Source organism: Vombatus ursinus, unplaced genomic scaffold (genome assembly GCF_900497805.2).
Source record: "Vombatus ursinus unplaced genomic scaffold, bare-nosed wombat genome assembly UNPS02014817.1, whole genome shotgun sequence".
In the NCBI taxonomy this organism is placed as follows: Eukaryota; Metazoa; Chordata; class Mammalia; order Diprotodontia; family Vombatidae; genus Vombatus; species Vombatus ursinus.
In genome coordinates, this window is record NW_020954595.1 from 2,470,736 (window position 1) to 2,489,822 (window position 19,087).

Consider the following 19,087-nt stretch of genomic DNA (forward strand, 5'->3'; position numbering starts at 1 on the left):
ACACACACTCATACACACACACACATACACATACACACACACATATATGTAGAGAGAGAGAAAGAGAGAGAGAGGTATTATTATTGTTATTTTTGCTATTATTACTTAGTACCTATCTCTGGGTTCTGAGAGGTAGGGTGGCAGTGGGAGAAGGTTCTGCCGTTAGTCATTTGTTGACCCCCATGATTTGTGTGCTGTGACTCGTGGTAGCTGTGGGCAGTATTCAGTTGCAAGAGCCACGCTCAGCGTGGGTCGAACCTGCTGCCCTCCAGCCGGGCACATCTAGAAAGGAGGCACGGGCTAATTTAATTGAGGCTGGCACCTGTCGAGGCGGCATCTTGCCTGTAAGAGTCTTCTTCTGATCCCTCCTGGAGCTCCCTGAGCCATGAATGACTGTTTGTTCTCTCCTGGACCCCTTAGATGAAGAGCATATGTCAGAGCAAGAGGGATGTGCACTTTGACCTTCAGCCACACTTCTGTTTGGGCCCCCACTGGGGAGTGACTTTCACTTATAAAAAAGGGGCCTTTTTTCTTTGTTGACACTTGTGGTAGTGAATTAACCAGGCTGTGCCCGCCCCCATCCCCCGTGTGCCACGGTAAGAAAAGATGCCATGGCCCTCTTTTGGGGCTTGGAACGTGAGTCTATGCATAAATACAACCTTCTCTCTCTATGAATATATATGCACACACATACATATACATGCACACATAGACACTTACACATGCATACATATACAAATATGCCTCTGTGTACCATGTGTCGTCAGCGAACAAGCATTTATTAAATGTTTACTATGCATCATTTGATATCTATATAACTTGATACATTCAAGATAAATATAGAATAGACAGAAGATAAACAAAATAAGCCTTAGGCATATATTCTCTCTCTCTATTTATATTTATCCCTATATCTGTGTCGGTATCTATATACATGTCTATACATGTAGCCATATCATCTCTATCTACATGTGTATCTCATGTATACCTGTACTATTGATGTATAGTTATATTCATAACACCTCTATCCATAGACTCTCTCCATCTCATATCTCTCTGTCTCATCTATGTCTTTATTTTATGTCTATATCTGTGCCTACATGATTACGTATATCTCCAACTCCATATCTTCTCTCTGTATCTAATGTATATCGTGTCCATATCTATACTTTCATCTATATTGGCATTGACATTGATGTTGATATCTGTATTCGGTTACATCCTTTATAGTTTGCTTTTGTTTTCTTTGCTAGGAAGAGTAATATTTATTTTAGAAAGGAAAAAATGATTAATAGGGATTTGAAAATAAGGTAAGGAGATAAAAAGAAAGCACCTAGTTGCCATCAATGAGTTCAGATTACTGGGCCTGGATGAACTCTATCCCAAGATACAATTAATTAATGGATATAATTTATTTTTTTAATAATTAATTAATTTATTTTTAGTTATCAATATTCACTTCCATAAGATTTTGAGTTTTAAATTTTCTCCCCTTCCCTCTCCTCCATCCTCCCCAAGACAACATGCAATTAGGCTCTACTTATACATTCAATATTAAGCATATTTTCACATTAGTCATGATGTAAAGAAGAATTAGAACTAATGGGAGGAACTATGAGAAAGAAGAAACAAAACAAAACAACAAAAGAAAAGGAGAGCAAATAGTGTGCTTCCATCTGCATTCAGACTTCATAGTTCTTTCTCTGGATGTGGATAGCATTTTCCATTGTTAGTCTTTTGGAGTTGTCTTAGATCCTTGCATTGCTGAAAAGAGCCAAGTCTATCAAAGTCAGTCATTGCACAATGTGGCTATTACTGTGTACAGTGCTCTCCTGGTTCTGCTCATTTCACTCTGCATCAGTTTTTCCAAGTCTTTCCAGGTTTTTCTGAAGTCTGCCTGTTCATCATTTCTTATAGCACAATAGTTTTCCATTATATTCTTATAACACAACTTGTTCAGCCATTTTATTGATGGACATCCCCCCAATTTCCAGTTCTTTGCCACCACACAGATCCCTTTATTCCAAATCTAGTAGTCTTTCCATTTCAGGCTTTGGACTAATTAATCTCTACTTGTCTGGTCCTCCAAAATCACATTACTATAAATACTGATTTTGTCAAAATTATTCTTGCACCTGAGACAACGTCAGCTGAGGATATGATGTTAATCTCTACCTGTTTTAGTACAACTATGTCCTGAAACCACTCGTGCTGCCCTACTTGATAAGGTTTCCATTGTCTTCCTTCCTGACCATTAACCACATTCATCAGTTAGAACAATTTTATCTTGATTTGGTGAGTTCTTTTAGCCTCAGAATGCAAAATCAGGAGCAGCGGGTCAAAGCTGCAAAGAGGCAGATTTGGGCTTCAAACCAAACCCAACAGCATTAAGAAGTACTTCCTAACAGTGTGAGCATCCCAAGGTGGAGTTGGCTCCTTTGGGAGGTGGTGAGCTCCCTATCCGGGGGCTCCCACCGAGAAACTGGAGGACCACTTGACGGCAATCTTGTTGGGAGGATTCTTCAATGTAAGTGTGGACTGGATGGCCTTAGAAATCCCTTCCAACTTGGAGATTTTGTGATTCTTTGATATCTAATTTTGATTTTGCTTTTTAATAAAAACTTCAGTATTGATTTGACCATGATATTTGTAATTAATAAGTCATTTAAAAGAAAAACAAATGTATTAAAACTTAACATTGAATATCAAGTCAACTAATTAAAATTCATTCATAGCTATTTTCATTTTAATTAAGTAATTGCAATGTGCAAAATACCACGATACATTTCATAGCTCCCACTGAGATCCCAATGGGACTCCTTTCTTGGTCCATTCATACTCTTCTCTTTGTATATGGTAGGAATTAGTGTGTCCTCCTTCTGGTCCTATTCTTGTTAGTTCTCATTATTTTATATATAGTCTTCCATTTTTTTGTCTTCCTCATCCTTGTTGGTCTTAATAACATTGTAGTGTCTCATTATTTAAAGTATGATAGCAAGTCACTTAACATCCCAGGTTCTTTTGCCAGCTATGTAGTTGGAATACATGGCTTCTGTAGTGATTTCCAAAGCTGTGTCAATGATCTCATGAATAATCTCAGGCAAGTCTTAGGGCCTTGGTTTCCCCAACTCTAAAACAAAGTAGCTGAACTAGGTGGTGTTTGTGTGTCCTTCTAGTTCTGTAAGTAATCTTAGGTAAATTGTTGAACCTCTTCAGACCTCAGTTTTCTCACATGTTAAAAGAAAGTTTTGCCTTCTAATGTTCATTATCCTAGGATTTTATGATCTTGTGTCTCGTAGTTTTATTTAGACAATTCTCTCCCTCCTCATTTCCCATCCCTTCTGGCCTCTCTGGCTTCCTTAGAGGCTCAGCTGAAGCCCTACTTTCTTCAGACTTTTCCCAGACCTTAGTTTGAGTGCCTTCCAGCTGAGACATCTCCAATTTATCTTTGATGTAGCTTGTTTGTACGTGGTTGTTTGTATGTTTGTCTGTCTCTGCTGGCCCTCCACCGTTTCATTTGAAGGCTTCTACCTATTTTTGCCAGCCTGATCAATTTGACTTGGTCCCTCAAAGTTGTTTGAACTCACACTCTTTGGTTTTCATTGAAAATGAGCATTTTTAAAGTCATTGTTAGCAATTTTTGTTCCCTTTATTGAAAATGATCAGCTTAAGTACTTTAACCATTCAGCTATTGTATGTTGGGAATGAAATATATGTTTTTTTCATTATTCCTTATGATTTTTAATTCTTTGCATTTTCCATAAATATTTTCCCAATCTGTCATTTTTATTTTTAACTATATTTCATTGTGCTTTTTATCTTAATGAAGTCAAGTACATCTATCTTGTTACTAATAATCACTTCTTGTTGAATAGGAAAAAAAAGTCATCTTGTTTATTTCTTTCAGGAATAAAAAAGCACTTCCTGGGTCACCCTTATTTTTTGGTCCATCCAGTCCTTTCTTAATGTTCATTTCTGCTTTTCATTTCATATTTGGCATAATGCCTTCATACAATTTCCTGTCGCTGACATTGTTGAAATTTTTAATGCATTTTTTAAAACCTGGAAATCATTTCCCCGTATTTATTCTTTTATTCTATGCCTCATTCTTATTCGCCTTTCCCTTTTATCCTCCACTTCTCCAACTCCTACCTATTTATTTACTAGTGATTTTACTGACATATCTTTTCTGAATATTATCTTTCCTCTTTCCTTCAGTCCTTCTTGTTTCACATATTTTGCATACAAGGCAGACAATTTTTATTCTTGTCTTTTCTACCCTAACTCTCTCACCACTGGTTTACATTCATTGCCTCTATCTTCTCTATTATATTTTATCATAAAAATATTCTGATTTTGAGTATTAGGACAAATTTTTTTTCAATCAATGAGGGTTTATTAAGTACTTGCTGTGTGCTAAACACTGGAGAGACAATGATAAAAGTAAAACATTTCATACCCTCATGCTTCTTACATTTGAATGTATATTTCAAATTACACCCAAGTTTCAAATTTAAAAAAAGAGGTGAAAAAGTAAGGAAAGATGTGGATTTATGTTATCACACTTTGAGGCAAAATTCATGATTTATCCAATAATAATAAAAGTAGCCAACATCTATAAAGGACTTAAAGTTTGCAGTGCAAATTAACATCCATCTCCTGATTTGATCAGATCAGTTGAGATGTAGAGCTGTAGGCCATTGAGTTCAACCCCTTCATTTTACAGAAATACAAAAAAAGTCCTGTGAGGTGGGCACAATAAATACTCTTCACATTTTACTGATGAGGAAACTGAGGCCAAGAGATGTTCAGCTAGATAGCACATGGATAGAACACTGGATCTTGAGTTCAAATTTGGTCTCAGATTATTTACCAGCTGTATGATCCTGGGTAAGTCACTTAAATTTGCCTGTGTCGGTTTCTTTATCTCTAAATTTCCAAGTCTAGCTGTCTTTCCACTAAACCAATGTATTTCAACATTTTAAAATAATTTTACTCATACTTTTATAACAAAGAGAGTTACTATACGGGACAAACATATCCCCTCATAGTAAAACCTTGCTTCTCTGCTGAGAAAAAGAGAAGCATGTTTCATTTTTTGTCTTCCCAGATTGTTGGAGCTTTATCAGTTCCTCAGCTCCCCTCAGCAATCTTTTCATTTATTCTGTTGTAGTCACACTGTGCATTATTCTTTGGGTTTTGTTTATTTTGCTGTGCATTAGTTCATGCAAAGTTGCTCCCGTTTCTCTGAATTCCTTGTGTTCATCATTTCTGATGGCCGAAAATACTTCATTAAATCCATGTGTCATAAGTTGTTCTGTTATTTCCAATTGATGGGCCTCCACTTGATTCCAGTTCTTTGGTCTCCCTCTGAATATTTTGGTATATAGCAGGCTTTTGTTTCTTTGACCTCTTCAGGCATATTTGTCCAGTCCGTTATACAAAATTAATAAGAGATTGATGACGGATCCTTCATCATGTCACAGAAAAAGCAAGAATTTAAGGTCATTTGTGGTATTTCTGATGTTGGAAAAGTATCTAATGTTCACTTTGGCTGCTAACTGGTCTTTCACCTATTCCTAGTCAGCAGAGGGCTGCCATTTTGATTATGCTGCTTTTCAAATGAGTGTTGATGCTGCCTTGGAAGATCGCTAATACCTGATCCTTCTTTTGGATAGGTCTATTCTTTAACGGTTTTTTTTTTTCAATTCCAACCAAACAGTTTGAATATTCAAATACTATTGTACTCTATAACACAAAACAGAAGAAACAGATTATGCATTAATTATCAGTTCAATGAACCAATATTTTGAGTTCCTTCACTATCATATGCAAAATCAAATGAACTATGACAGCAAAAGTAAAATAAAACAGCACTCACTGAAGAAAACCTTAGTGTAGCTCAGGATGAAGAACACAATACAATATAATGTAATACACATTTATCACTGTGCTAAGCTCTGGGGATAGAAATAAGAAAAAGAAAGACAATCCTTGCCCTCAAGGAGCTTACAATCTGATGGGAGGGAAGACAAGACAGAAAAATAAGCTGAAAAGGGAGGGAGGGGAAGGTACTTGGCACCGAGAATGATAGTGGTGGTGTTGAAACCAAGCATTACAGCTGGTGGGAAATGCAGAGTTAGCAAGGCTTATGAGCCCTTGTTAAAGGGAGGCTTGACAAGGAGGTTTTTGCCCTCCAATCAGAGGCCAGAGGCAACTGAAGGTGTGGAAGAGATGTGAATACCAAACCTGAAGGAGGGATTGATTGTATAATAAAACCTCCTGTGCTTTCAGAAGCATACCGTGGTATGTGTTAGGGAGGAGAGAGAGAGAGGAAACCATCTCAGAAAATATCAAATTAGGAGTGGGTAATGTGTGGCTCTTAGGAGAAAAGTACTGTGTGCAGATCTCTACTTCTCAAGAAGATGGTTCGGGAAGATTGGACCCTTCCTGGGTCATGTTCTTTGCTGAGCAGGGAAACTCAGAGCACTGGGTCGAGAGTCAGCGTATCTGGGTTCTGTTCCCAGGTTCTGCTAGCGTCACCTTAGGCAAATCATTTTGAGGACCTTGAATCTCACTTCGCTCAACTGCAAAATGAAGGGGCAGAAGCAGATGGTCAGTTAGGTTCCTTCTGGCTCTGCCTCCGCGCTTCTATGGAAAGAAAGCCAAGCTCGATTCCATGGAGAGTGAATGTCAGACCCCAGATTCTCACCTAGGCTGTCAACCTCCACATCTGCTGCTCTTGTTTGCTGAGTCTCTGAGCCTTAGTTTCTTCTTTTGCAAAATAAATAAGTTAGACTAGATGAGCTCTAAAGTTTTTTCCATGTCTAGACCTATGCTTCTAGCATTCGTTTGTTTTTCAATTTTCTACCTTTTTAGTGTCGTGGATTATGGAAATCTCTTAATATTTCTGGAAAGACATCTTGGAATAATGTTTTAAATGTATAAAATGGAATGCATAGGATCACAAAGGAAATCAATCCTATTGAAATAGTTATCAGCGTGTTAAAAAAAAGACAAAAACCCAGTTCATGGAGCCCAGATTGAAAGTCCTAATATGGTGCTCCGCTGTATATCCCTTCCTGTCTCTCTGTCCTTTCATCCTCCCTCTCTTATAAGTCACTTCTTTACTTTCTGGAACCTTTCTAAGGCTCTGACAGTAGTTTCTTAAGGGAAAAAATGTGTTAATTTTACTTAGAGGTTGCTATAGTATGAGCGTATGAACTCAAAGGCAAGAAGGAGAGACCAGTGGAATTGCCTGGGGATATGCTAGGAGGGCTGCTGAGGCCTTTCCTATCAGCCGAGGAAGAGGAAATGCTGGTGAGGTCACATATTAAGAATTTTCAGGTTTTCAGCATTGGAGCCTGCTTGTCTTTTGTCTTCATTTGTAGTGAAGGGGTGTGGGAAGGGGGAGGAGAGTTACCTTGATAATCAGGCAGTTATCTGCACATCCATATCCCAAGTGACTGAAGGCAATAGAGAAGAGAGCCTGCTACCTAGCAATGTGCATTCTTTGTGTGGCTCAGAGAGGGAAAAAATCAGCAGCATTTAAAAAAAAAAGTCCTTATCAGCACAGAGCTTCACAGAGACCTCCGGTATGGTGGTGATGACATCTGATTGCATTTGCACCAGACATGGATGAAAAGACAGCCACAATTACCAGCTGTTCATCCGGGTGCCCAGTCCTTGTTAATCATGGGAATTATATGTGTGAATCCCCAGGAAGGCTGCTGGTGGGCCAAAATACCCCCCTGAAACTGTCCGAATGGATAAGTTGCAGAATGTGAATATTCCCATAGTATTGTATATGGCAACCTGGGCAGTTGAATATGGAATGCTGATGACATTTTAAAATGACAGAAATCTGGGAGGAACTTGCTAACACAACAGATGACAGTCATCAGGACCCAAAGAGATCTGGCAAGGTCAGAACATTGGGTTGATTCTGATGTGATAAAACTTCATAAGTATTAATGTAAAGACATATACTTAAGTTCAAAAAAGCTGTCTTCATCCAGGCAGGATGGTAGGAGATAGGATTAGAAAACAACTTGTCTGAAAAAATATCTGGCGATTTAAATGGACTGAAAGCTCATCAGGAGTTAATGGTATGATACAGCATTCAAAACAACAGGGTTAGGATATAGGATACAAAAAACATCTTGACAGATTAGAATATTGTGATGAATCTGATGAGATGAAATTCAGGCAGAATCACTGTAAAGTCATATATGGGTTCAGAAAGACAAGTTCACAACTAGAAGATTGAATAAGCATGGTTAGGTTTCTGTTTAGCTGAAAAAGGACTGAGGGTTTCAGTAGCTTGTAATCTTGACATGAGACAGCACTGATGTTGAGAGCCAGAAAAGGATGATGGGATCTTGGGTTAGTGAGAGAAACATTGTGTTAAGGAATAAGGAAATGATCGTCCCATTGCCCTCTGTTATAGTCAGATCTCATAGGAAGCATGGTGTTCTGCTTTGGGAGTCACAGTTTGGGAAAACAACTTTGAGAAGCTGGAGGATATCCTCCAGATGGCCGCCAGAATGGAAATGGATCATGACTCCATGCCATGAGAGGACCTGCAAAGGAACTGAGAATGTTTATCCTGAAGAAAAGGCCCAGAGAGGCCACGATTGCTGCCTTTAAGTATTGGAATATTTGAAGGCCTTTCTTGTGAGAGAGGGATTAGTCTTATCTTCTTAGATTCTCATCCATTTTCTCCCAAGTGCCTTGAAAAATAGGCAAGTGCCCATCTGGAGGCCAACATGAAAATCTAGGATTAGCCTGATAAAGTAGACCAACACTTAGTGGGTGTGGGTTCAATAATAGACACTGATAACTAGTGTCTTTGTGACCTTGGGTAAGTCACTTAAAATCCCTGGGCCTTAATTTCCTTATCTGAAAGAGTTTTGGAGTATATGGCCACTGAAGTCCCTTACTCCTCTGGCTCTAGGAGTCTGTGAATGGAACTGAAAATTCTGATGGTAGGATATAAGCATCATACTAACATTATTAGCAACATTCTTTTTATAGTTAATCCAAGGCTTGATTGCTGTATGATAAATATGCCAGGTCATTTATAATGTTAGAGAAAATGTTTCTGGAATTTTACATTTATGAAAGGAAAAAAGCTCCTCCCCCCCAATCTCCACTTCTCCTCTCTTACTCTCTTCCTTTCCCCTTCCCCACCCCACATAGCCCAGTTCATTGATCATTTATGTTTGAGAAGCAGGTTGATAAAGAGCAAAGAGTCCTGGATGTGGGAGTTCATATCCGGATTGTAGAACTTGCTCTCTTTCCAACTAATTGTATGCCCTTGGGCAAGTCCATTGAGTTCTCTGCTCTAGAAACTTTCCTCATCTGGAATAATCCTGCCATTCTTTGTATTTCACCAATTTCCCTCTTTTCTACCACTTCCATTTGTTATTTGTTATTCTTCTTCATAGGACTGAGTTTTAGAAAGAGATTGAGTAATGTTAAAACTGTAAAGAATATACATTTATTGTTGATGTATGTTTTCATGGGGAACGTACTTGGAAAAAGTTTCATTGATGCGTCAATTATTCCTGGGAGCTCCGCCATCATGATATACGTAAGTTACTATGGTTAAAGTGGTTTTGAAAGAACCTCAGGAACTTTGGCATGATGAGGAAGGAGATGTGGGCTTCACGGGGAAAAAGTACAGTGCCTCCTCCCCACCCCCAGCAGAATATGAACTTGATGTTAAAAAAAAAAAAGAAAGGATTTCAGAGTGTGTTGAAGGAAATCAGAAGGAGAAGGTAAAGAGGAATTGTTTCACAAGTGTTCTAGATGGGTGATCTAGAAAAGTTTCATTGTACTATAAAAATACCAATTTAGTGATCATCACTTTTACTTAATTATTTTTGCCTGTGTGGGTGGAGAGAGTTCTTACCCAGATGAAATCACAGATCCTTGACATATTGGCGCATGTCGTGGGCTGCGGTCTGCACTGTTGGACAGAATGTCCTCACTGGTGAGATCATGGGTCCATTGGAGTGTGGAAACATTCATGTGTGCCCTGACTTTGCTGGCAGTTTCCAGTTTCATGCCAGATTACCTGGACCCAGTTGATACTCTTAACCGGATCATGTATTTAAGGTGCTTTGCTAAATCAATGTGAATTACTGTTATTGTTATTACCAGTGGGGTTGATACAGGAGAATCAGGTCTACTTGGCATTCAAAGCCTTGGGTGGCTATCATACCCTGCTTACTCATTTCCCCAGGCAGCCTAGACAAGCTGGAAGGATATAGGGTCTATGATTCCTTCCCGTGCTCAGGGTAGAACTATTCCTACAAAGCAGGCTGAGGAAATTCTTAGAAGGCAAGGTCTTTAACTATCTTTTCTAGGTCAAAGTCTTGGTCTTCTTGTCATTATGGAAAAATATGAAGCCCTCAGGTTCTCCCAAAGGCTTCTGGATACTTACACACATTTTTCCAAAGGGGGATTACTGTCTAGCAAATGCCTTCATGACAAACCATTTAATTGTCTCTCCTGCTGCCAGGGAAGATGAGCTATAGGCAGGCAGCAATTTCAAACAGGTTGGCTTTACTTAGGTTAGTATTTGGGGAGATAAAGCTGCCCATCACTGGTATCAAGCATGGAGCCATTAAATTGACACTTATAGACCTATTTAGGAGGCTCCATTCCTTTTTATGATAATTTAATATTTTATGATGCATACAAAGTAATGTTTTGTGATAAGAGGCAGCTAATTCTCTTCAAAAATGATCATTGTAAGAATTAGAAATGGCCAATTTGTCTCCACATGACCAGTGTTTATGGAGTTCCAACCATGTACATAGCAGTCTGCTAGACAGTTCTTGAATTGGTCAAAATGGAGGAAATACAATATTTTACCCTTGGAGTACCTTCTAAGAGGAATGAGACAAGGCCTCAAATAACTCAACCTCATAGAGTCAGCATAGGTTATGGTGAAGAGTGAGACCGCTTGGTAGGGCAAGGGATCTATCGCTCGGCTTGGATTCAAGAAAACCTACATAAAGGTGAGATGATGATGATGATGATGATGATGATGATGATGATGATGATGATGATTGATGGATTTAGAGTCAAAGGGCTGTTTTGAATCTCAGATCTCCTACTTGCTATCCACATCACTTTGTTATTCCCATTTTACAGAGGAGAAAATTGAGCCTTAGAAAAGTTGTGACTTCCCCAGGGTCACAATCTCTTCAGACCTGTTTCCTTCTCTATAAAATGAGGGAGGTGAGGTGGAGGATCTCTAAGTTTCCCTCCAGTAAGTATCGGATAAGGTCACTAGGGGTGGTTAGCCTAGAGATGAGATTTGGTGTTTTGCAAAAACATGGAGTAATTCTACCTGTCTGTAACAGCTCTGTCTACCTGTATTTACCTGCTATATGATGAGCTGTTGGAGGAACTAGAGATGCTTAGGCTGGAGATGAGAAGACCTAGGCAGGACATGAGATTGGAAGGAATGCTATATAGAGGAGTTAGACTTTTCTGTTTGCCACCAAATCACAGAATCAGGAGCATTGGGTGGAATTTAAAAGAGGGAAATTTAGGTTTAATACCAGGAAGAACTTTTTTTATTGACATTCTCAACTACCCCAAAGTACAATGGGTTAACTTGAGACTCAACCGGGATGTTGTCATGCTAAGTCTGGATGTCCACTTCTCAAGTATGTCATAGGGAGAAGTGATTGCTGAAGCCTCTTCCAGCTATGAAATTATGTGTTTCCTTGCAACCTGTTCTTAAATATATATATATATATATATATTTAACATAATATATGTAACATAAGTATGTATATTTAATGTCTAGGTTAACCTGTTGTCTGCCTTTTTTTTAACATGAGTGTATTTGTAGGCTTAGGGGAAAGGACCAGAATGGAGGAAGATATTGAAGATGTATGAAGGTGAAACATTGAAGCATCAAGATCATGGAGGGTGGGAGGAAATTAGGGTTATTGGAGAAGATGTTGCCTTTCGCTGGAAGGCTTTCTCCCCGAGGTTCAAGGAAAAGAGGAGAGGTGAGGGCCCTGAGAGAATTATAGCAGGGGGGAGGGAGTTGAGATGCCCTCCATCTTCTCAATGAAGTGGTAGACAAGACCATCCTGACAGTGAGGGGAGAAGGGATGGAGTTGGGGTCTTGAGAGGAGAAGTTTGAGAAGTCATGGTGGAAGCATGTTAGCGAACCAATAAAAGAATAGAAAAGGGGCAGCCACGAACTAGTTGGGACTTGGAAGTCCTAAAGAGATCCCATCAACACAGTTTTGTGATTCTCTCTAGTAATATTCAGCAACCTAAGAATAGGCATGACTTTCCTCACCTTTACTACTTCGAATCCCCTGATTTCTTCAAAGCTTATCCTGATCCACCCAATTATGCAGATATAGTCTTAGCCAGGGACACTGCTAACTTCTATGCTCAGCCTGTTTGAGGAAAGAATTCATAGTCACAGGGTGAGAGCTGTCTAAGAAGCACTGTGATCTTCACCTGCAGGGACAGGCTTACTAACCACATCATTCCAAGTAGATGATGGGTAGAGTAGCAGGTGGCATGGATAAGGCAGTGTTATAGATAAAGCCTATCGATTAGTACCAGTGGGAGACGAAAGAGCCATAATCTTCCACTGCAAGCTTACCAACTACAGCATCCCTAATAGATGATAACTAATAGTACTGGTAGACTGTATTTTTGTTGACCTTGAGTACAGCTGTCTAATTGAAGAATTGATGGATTAGAGATTTGGTTTTTGTTGGGAAACAACTAAGATTTGATGTCCATCAAGGGAGGGGTTAGCAGAAGGCAGGACAATAGTATTATCTGAAGAGATCTGTAACTGTGCTGTATCACAGGTGTGAGTTGCACCTCCATATATATGCACTAACCCCATGTCTTCCCTGTGTGTGCTCTCCTCCTACCAATGCAGATACCCTGGCTGTGTGTGCTCCTTGTTTGTGTATACCTCACATGTGATCCCTTTAGGTCCACTCTTCCCACCGAGGGCATGTTTATTTATTGAAGAATAAGCTCAGTGTTTATGGGGGAGAATGTTCTGTTGTTACTTTTATTGCTATACTATTTCAATGCCTTTTCTGGGAACTAGCTATAATCTCTGGTTGACTAGTAAAAGTAAACACATCAGTAGGGGCTTGTGAACTGTGGTTTGGAGAGGATTCTGACCCACAACATACCTGGAACTTAGGGGAGCATTTTTCTCAAGCCTAGGGAAGAGCTGCCACCAATTTACTTAACAGATTAAATGCATTTTCTAGTAGAATGTAAGCTCACTGGGGTAAGGGACTGTGTTTTATTTTTGTATCCCCAGGACCTAATATGGTGTCTTGCTTATAGTAGATACTTAATAAATGTTTGCTGGATTTCAGGGAATGGAGGAGAGGGAGGGGGAGGGAGAGATAGGGAGGGAGGGAAAGAAGGAAAGAGAGAGGAAGAGAGAGAGAGAGAGAGAAAGAGAGAGAGAGGGAGACAGAGGGAGAGAGAGTCCTAGAACGATGAGGGAAGGTGGCAGACCATCTAGGAGGTAAGTCAGGGACAGAAAGAAGGATGGACGTGAGCAGAAGGGTTAGTGAGCCTTTGCAAAGCAGGGTTTTAGAAGTGGCAGGCACATCTTGGCCCTACCCCTAGGCCTTTTGACATTGGGCCCAAGGGCATTTTAGCAAGTTACCTTCCAATGCCAATAAACACATTAAGAATTATGGAAATCCTTCCCAATTTTCAAGTTGAATTGGCAGCATTTGCTTCAAAAAATAATCACTCTGCCTGCCCAAGGACTGGAGCTATAGACTGTTTTCACTGGTCAGTAATAAAGCTCACTAATTGAAGGTTAATTCCTTCTTGGTTACTGAATTTTGGAAGCTGATATGTCCTTGGTTTGTGAGGCTGCCTTCTGGAGACAGAGGGCTTGTGTTAAAGGGAGACCTGGTACACCCCTGGGTTCTTCTATCTCTTGGGCTCAGGAATGGTGGCTAGTATCTTTTGACTTTGGTTTATGGCATCTCTTTGAAGAGAAAAAGTCTACCTTAAGGAAAGATGCACTTACCTCATAGGGAGTAGCTCAGCCTTGAGATACACCTCCCCAGCAATACCCCAGTTATCACCTCTGTTAACTGAGATAGGAGGATTAGGAGTTTAGGAAGAGGGCCTCAGTGTTTCTTTTTGTTTTGAGACATCATCCTGAAAGAATGTTCTGGTTGACCCTACATACCATACCTTGTACATTTATAGAGTCATAATGAAGAGGAGCCATGGGTCCAACAGATTGATTTATGAGCTCTGGGTTTCTTTGAGCAGTTGTGGTCAGATTCAGGGGCCAATGACGTTGTTGCACAGTTGGTTTATTTTTTGTGTTTTATTCTTGAAGGTCTTTGAGTTCTTAGAAGGAAAATGACTATCTTAATTCCTTTGGCAAAGTTATTGATTCTCTGTAGGACAGCTCCAGTCATTGGTTGCCTATGATTTTCCATTTGTGTGCTCCAATAAGTCTCAGACTCCGTTGATGTGGGTTGTTTCCTTCTCTGGGACCAAGGACATAATGATCATGCCTTTACTGCTGTGCAGTTTTATTCCTCTCCAATAGAAGATGCGCTCAGCATGCTAGAGGCCTTCCCAATAAACATTGGGAACATGGCACCTGCTATGTGCCAGGCTCTGTGCTAAGTACTAAGCTTACAAAGAATGACAAAACAAAACAAAATTAAGTGAGCAAACAAACAACAGCAGCAACAACAAACCATTCCCTGCTTCCTCTAGTCAGGGAGTGTGATAGAGAAGAAAGAGGACTGAATTTTGGAATCACGAGACCTAGGTTCAAATCCCACCTTTTTTCTCCAATCACAGTTTTTTTTTTTTTCCCAGTCACAGTTACTATCTGTGTGACTTTGGGAACACTTCGCTTTGCTAAGTCTCAGTCTCCTCGTCTGTCAAATGAGGAGGTCAGGTTCTGTGGCTTCTCCAGGCTCTTCCAGCTTCAGATCTATGACCCTTTGATGGATGAAATCTAGATATGTTGTATATGAGAAGCAGAGTGGTGTACTAGAAAGAGCACTGACCTAAATTTCAGGAATATCTGGATTTTTGAACATAATTTCCTTTATAATTTCCTCCCTTCACACCCTGCAAAAAATTTTTAAATTAAATTTGCTTATTTGATCTCTCCTAAAAACATTGTTGCAACAATGTTGTTTAAAGAGTTGCTGCCATTACAGGAACAAAAAATACCTCATTTTGTAGATGGAAGTACTGGTGTCCCATTCTGCAAAAGCCTCATGACCTGGATTTTCACTATCCTTCTTTAATCTTCTCAGTAACTAATTTGTCCTAAAATCCTGGACTTTGATATTTTGACATGTGTTCTGCGCTTCCTTGTGGTCCATGATTCTTTTTCCTTGACTCAGTTGATTAATTGGGAAGCTGTGTGCTTTAGCGGGTAAAGAACTGGACTGGGAGTCTGGAATTCAGTTCAATTTAACAAACAGTTTTTACGTATTTACTCGGTGTACAAAGCACTATGCTAGAAACTGGGGATATATGCATTAAAACAATGAGATTACATCATATTAAGGGGAGACGATATATACCCAAGAAAATAAATACAAGGTAATGCAAAATAATTTCAAGAGGGAGAAAAGCTAATAGTGGATGAGAAAGGGAGAGAAAGGAACAACTATGTGTTAAGCACCTACTGTGTTCTAGCCACTGTACTAAGTACTTTACAAACTTCATTTGATCCTCACACCAACACTGGGAGGAATGCGCTATTATTATCCCGACTTTACAGTTGAGGAAACTAAGGCATCACAGAGATTAAATGTCTTGCTGAGGGTAACACAGTAAGTGTCTGAGGCAAGACTTGAACCCAGGTCTTCCTGACTCCAAGTCCAGTGCTCTCTCCTTTGATCCTGCTCATGCATATGCTCCATGATATTGGAGCCTATCACCCCACCTCTCTGGTTCTCAAGCATCTCTCTAAGACTTATCCACTAAGCTGCAGATATTGTTGGACAGAAGTCCTAAAACAATAAAGAATGCATCCTTGATGTATTTGGGTAAAGGTTATTTATCCGAGGGTACTAACTGAACCTATTTTTAACTATTCTTTTAAAAGAAAGTTAATAATGTATGCTTTTTATTTTATCCCATCTATTTCTGCTATACAGTTATCAAAGTAATACAAAGAGCGGTCTCAGTTCTGCGATATTCACATATTACTGCATCCTTGGAATTCACACGTGTTCATGTATGCTTTTCTTAGACATATGAAAGACCAAAATAAGAAAGTGGCCAACCTTAAGCACAACCAACAACTGGAAAAAAAGAAGAATGCCCAGTTATTGGAAGAAGTACGAAGGAGGGAGGATAACATGACAGACAATTCCCAGCACCTACAGGTAAGCGCGTTCAGCGATTCTCAAAATTTGCCAGAGGATCTTTTGCCCTTGGATGTTGCCAGGACTGCGTCGAAGATACCCGGTGTGCCATTGAATCTCATTCTCTTGAAACCAGCATGTGTAAAATGTGATCCCATTAAGGGTAATTTGCCAAATGGTGCTGAGAAAAACAAAAACAAAAACATGAAAACCTCACCCCATCGATGAGCCCGTCATCTGGGTTCATTTGTGTCTTCTCGAGGTAGAAGGTGAGCACTGTTACCTCTGCTTGCCAATTCGGTGTCACATCTACCTTAATCAGATGTAATGGAAAATGGAAATGTGTGTTTTTATTTCCCTAAAGACCTTCATTTTCAAATATGGCCCTCCAATTTGGTTCCGTTATGCGTCTTTGCTCAGTAGAGATCTATACAAAGGTGGATGAAGCTGTTAAAAATCCCATTTTAAAGGTTTTTGCTTTGATTTTGGGATTGACGTGAATTATGCTTTATTTCTGGGTAATAGAAATCTGTCTTAGGGAGAAGCATGTCTCTTTGTATATCCGAGTTCTCAACCATGTAGAATGTCAGCTTTAGCACACTTGGGGACGAAAAAGCACCTATGACCCTGTGCCCAATAAAATTGTGTAGCCAGAAGAAGGGCCTGCTCAGTTCAATGGAACGAGCATTTATTAAGTGCCTTCTGTGCGCCGGACATTGTGCTAGGAGAGAGAATATTCCACATAAGAGATTTCTCCAGCGTATGCTGGAGTAGAGATGGCTGTGCTTAACTTTGCTTCCAGCTCATATTAAATTCTACATTAAAAATTCCCCCCACTTAAGTAGCATTTTAGTGTTCAGAAGGGAATTTCCATAATTTTGCTCTTCACAATCGCCCTGTTGAGTTTGCCTATTGTCTTCCCTGCGAGCCTGGGAGCTCTTTGATGGGAGGGACCATGTATCTACCCTTCTTTGCATCCCTACTACTTCGCCTAGTGCCTGCCTATAAGGGTTTAATAGTCGGTCAGTTAATACACATTTATTAGGAACCTACTATGTGCCAGGCTCTGCGCTAAGCACTAGGAATACAAAGAAGTAGTTGCTCCCTTCAAGGAGCTTACAGTCTAATGGTGGAGACAACCCATAAAGATTCAGACAAGATAAACTGGAGATAATCACTAGAATTAAATGCTTTTTGATGAATTGACTGACATTGGAGAAGAACCATGGCTTAGCAGATAGAGAACTGGTCTTGGAGATAGAAAGAGCTTGATTCCTGTCCCTTTTCTAGCACATACTGGCTGTGTGATCCGGGCAGATTCTTAACAGCTCTTGGACAGTGGCCAGACAACTCTTTAAGACTATTAGTTGCAAAGTAGGTGCTGATCTGAAGCGTAGAGGTACTCTGTTCACGTGGGAGTTCCCTGTACAGGTGATTTCACAGATCTAATCTTTGCCCCTGTTACAGATGTGGAAACCATCACTGCAAAGGGAGTGATTCACTTAGAGTGACTCAGCCAACTCATATCAGAGGCAGATTTTGAACCCAGGGCTTCCTGATCCCAAGTCCATTGGTCTTTCCCTTACAACATTTGCCTCTATGCTTTGTTGAATGGCTTCCATCTTTAGGTAATAGAGACTGAACAGATTAGAAAACTGTTGGACAATCTAAATTCTTAGCTGTTGTTTATATATTTTAAGAACTATTCCATATAAGAAGAAGTCTGTTCTAAAGGAAGAAACAGGGCAAAAGCCTGCCCAGCTGCACGGAGTGCTACATTCCTAGCTTGGGCATTTCCTGGCTGTGTGACATTGGGGTGGCTACCTAACCTCTCTGAGTCTCAAGCTCCTCATCTGTCAAATGGGCACAATAATTCTTAGACTGCCTAATCCAGTTCAAGGGATTGTTGATGGAAGGGGCCACCACGGGGGAGATTTTCTGTGACACTTTCCACACAAGTATAATAATTAAATGCACCTTCTGTCTCAATAGCCATCGGCCACAGACGAATCTGCTGCTATAGGATTCGTTCTTTTAAATATAGTCTGTGGTGGCTGCTTTAATTATGTCGATTTTTTTAATGTTAAAAAGAAATGATCAGAACGACTTTTTCACGTGAAGACAGTTTGGAATATTGTGAAGAGTTCTGGATATGAATCCAAAGGGCTTCCTATTTTTTTCCTATTTGACCTTGGCCAAGTCATTGAACCTTTCTGGGCCTCAGTCTCCTCATCTTGTAAAGTGAGAAGGATGGGCTAGGTTTCCTTCAAGGTTCTCTGTATCTCTACGTCCTCACTCCCACATGAATATGGGTTTTTAAAAATTATCAAACTTGCGATTTCATCAGTGTTGGGAGGTCTCCGTGAGGCACTTTCCCTACTTTTTCTGTAGCTTCCAGTCTTTGAGAGGTTCCTGGGATAGTGAGAGGTTCACCTGCCGAAGATGCCATAGCTTGTGTGGAGCAGAGGTGACCCTTGGACTCAGGTCAGCCTGCCTCTGAGGTCAGCTCAGGATTCATTACATCATGCTGCCTCTTTCTGAATGTGTGAGTGTGTGAATGTGTGTGAGTGTGTGTGAGAGAGTGTGTGAGTGTGTGAGAGTGTGTGTGAGTGTGTGAGAGAGATTGTGTGTGAGTGTGTGAGAGAGTGTGTATGTGTGTTTGAATATCTGTGTGTATGTGTGTGTGAGTG

At 40.0% G+C, this 19,087-nt stretch overlaps 1 protein-coding gene across 1 annotated transcript in view; it reads left to right on the top strand.

Moving 5' to 3' along the window:
- The window catches only part of ERC2 (ELKS/RAB6-interacting/CAST family member 2), an 888,684-nt gene that overhangs the window by 440,316 nt on the left and 429,281 nt on the right, over nucleotides 1-19,087 (top strand). The window contains exon 14 of the mRNA XM_027835912.1: nucleotides 16,283-16,418. Within this exon, the coding sequence (XP_027691713.1) occupies nucleotides 16,283-16,418 (136 nt within the window). The remainder of the gene's footprint in view (nucleotides 1-16,282; nucleotides 16,419-19,087) is intronic.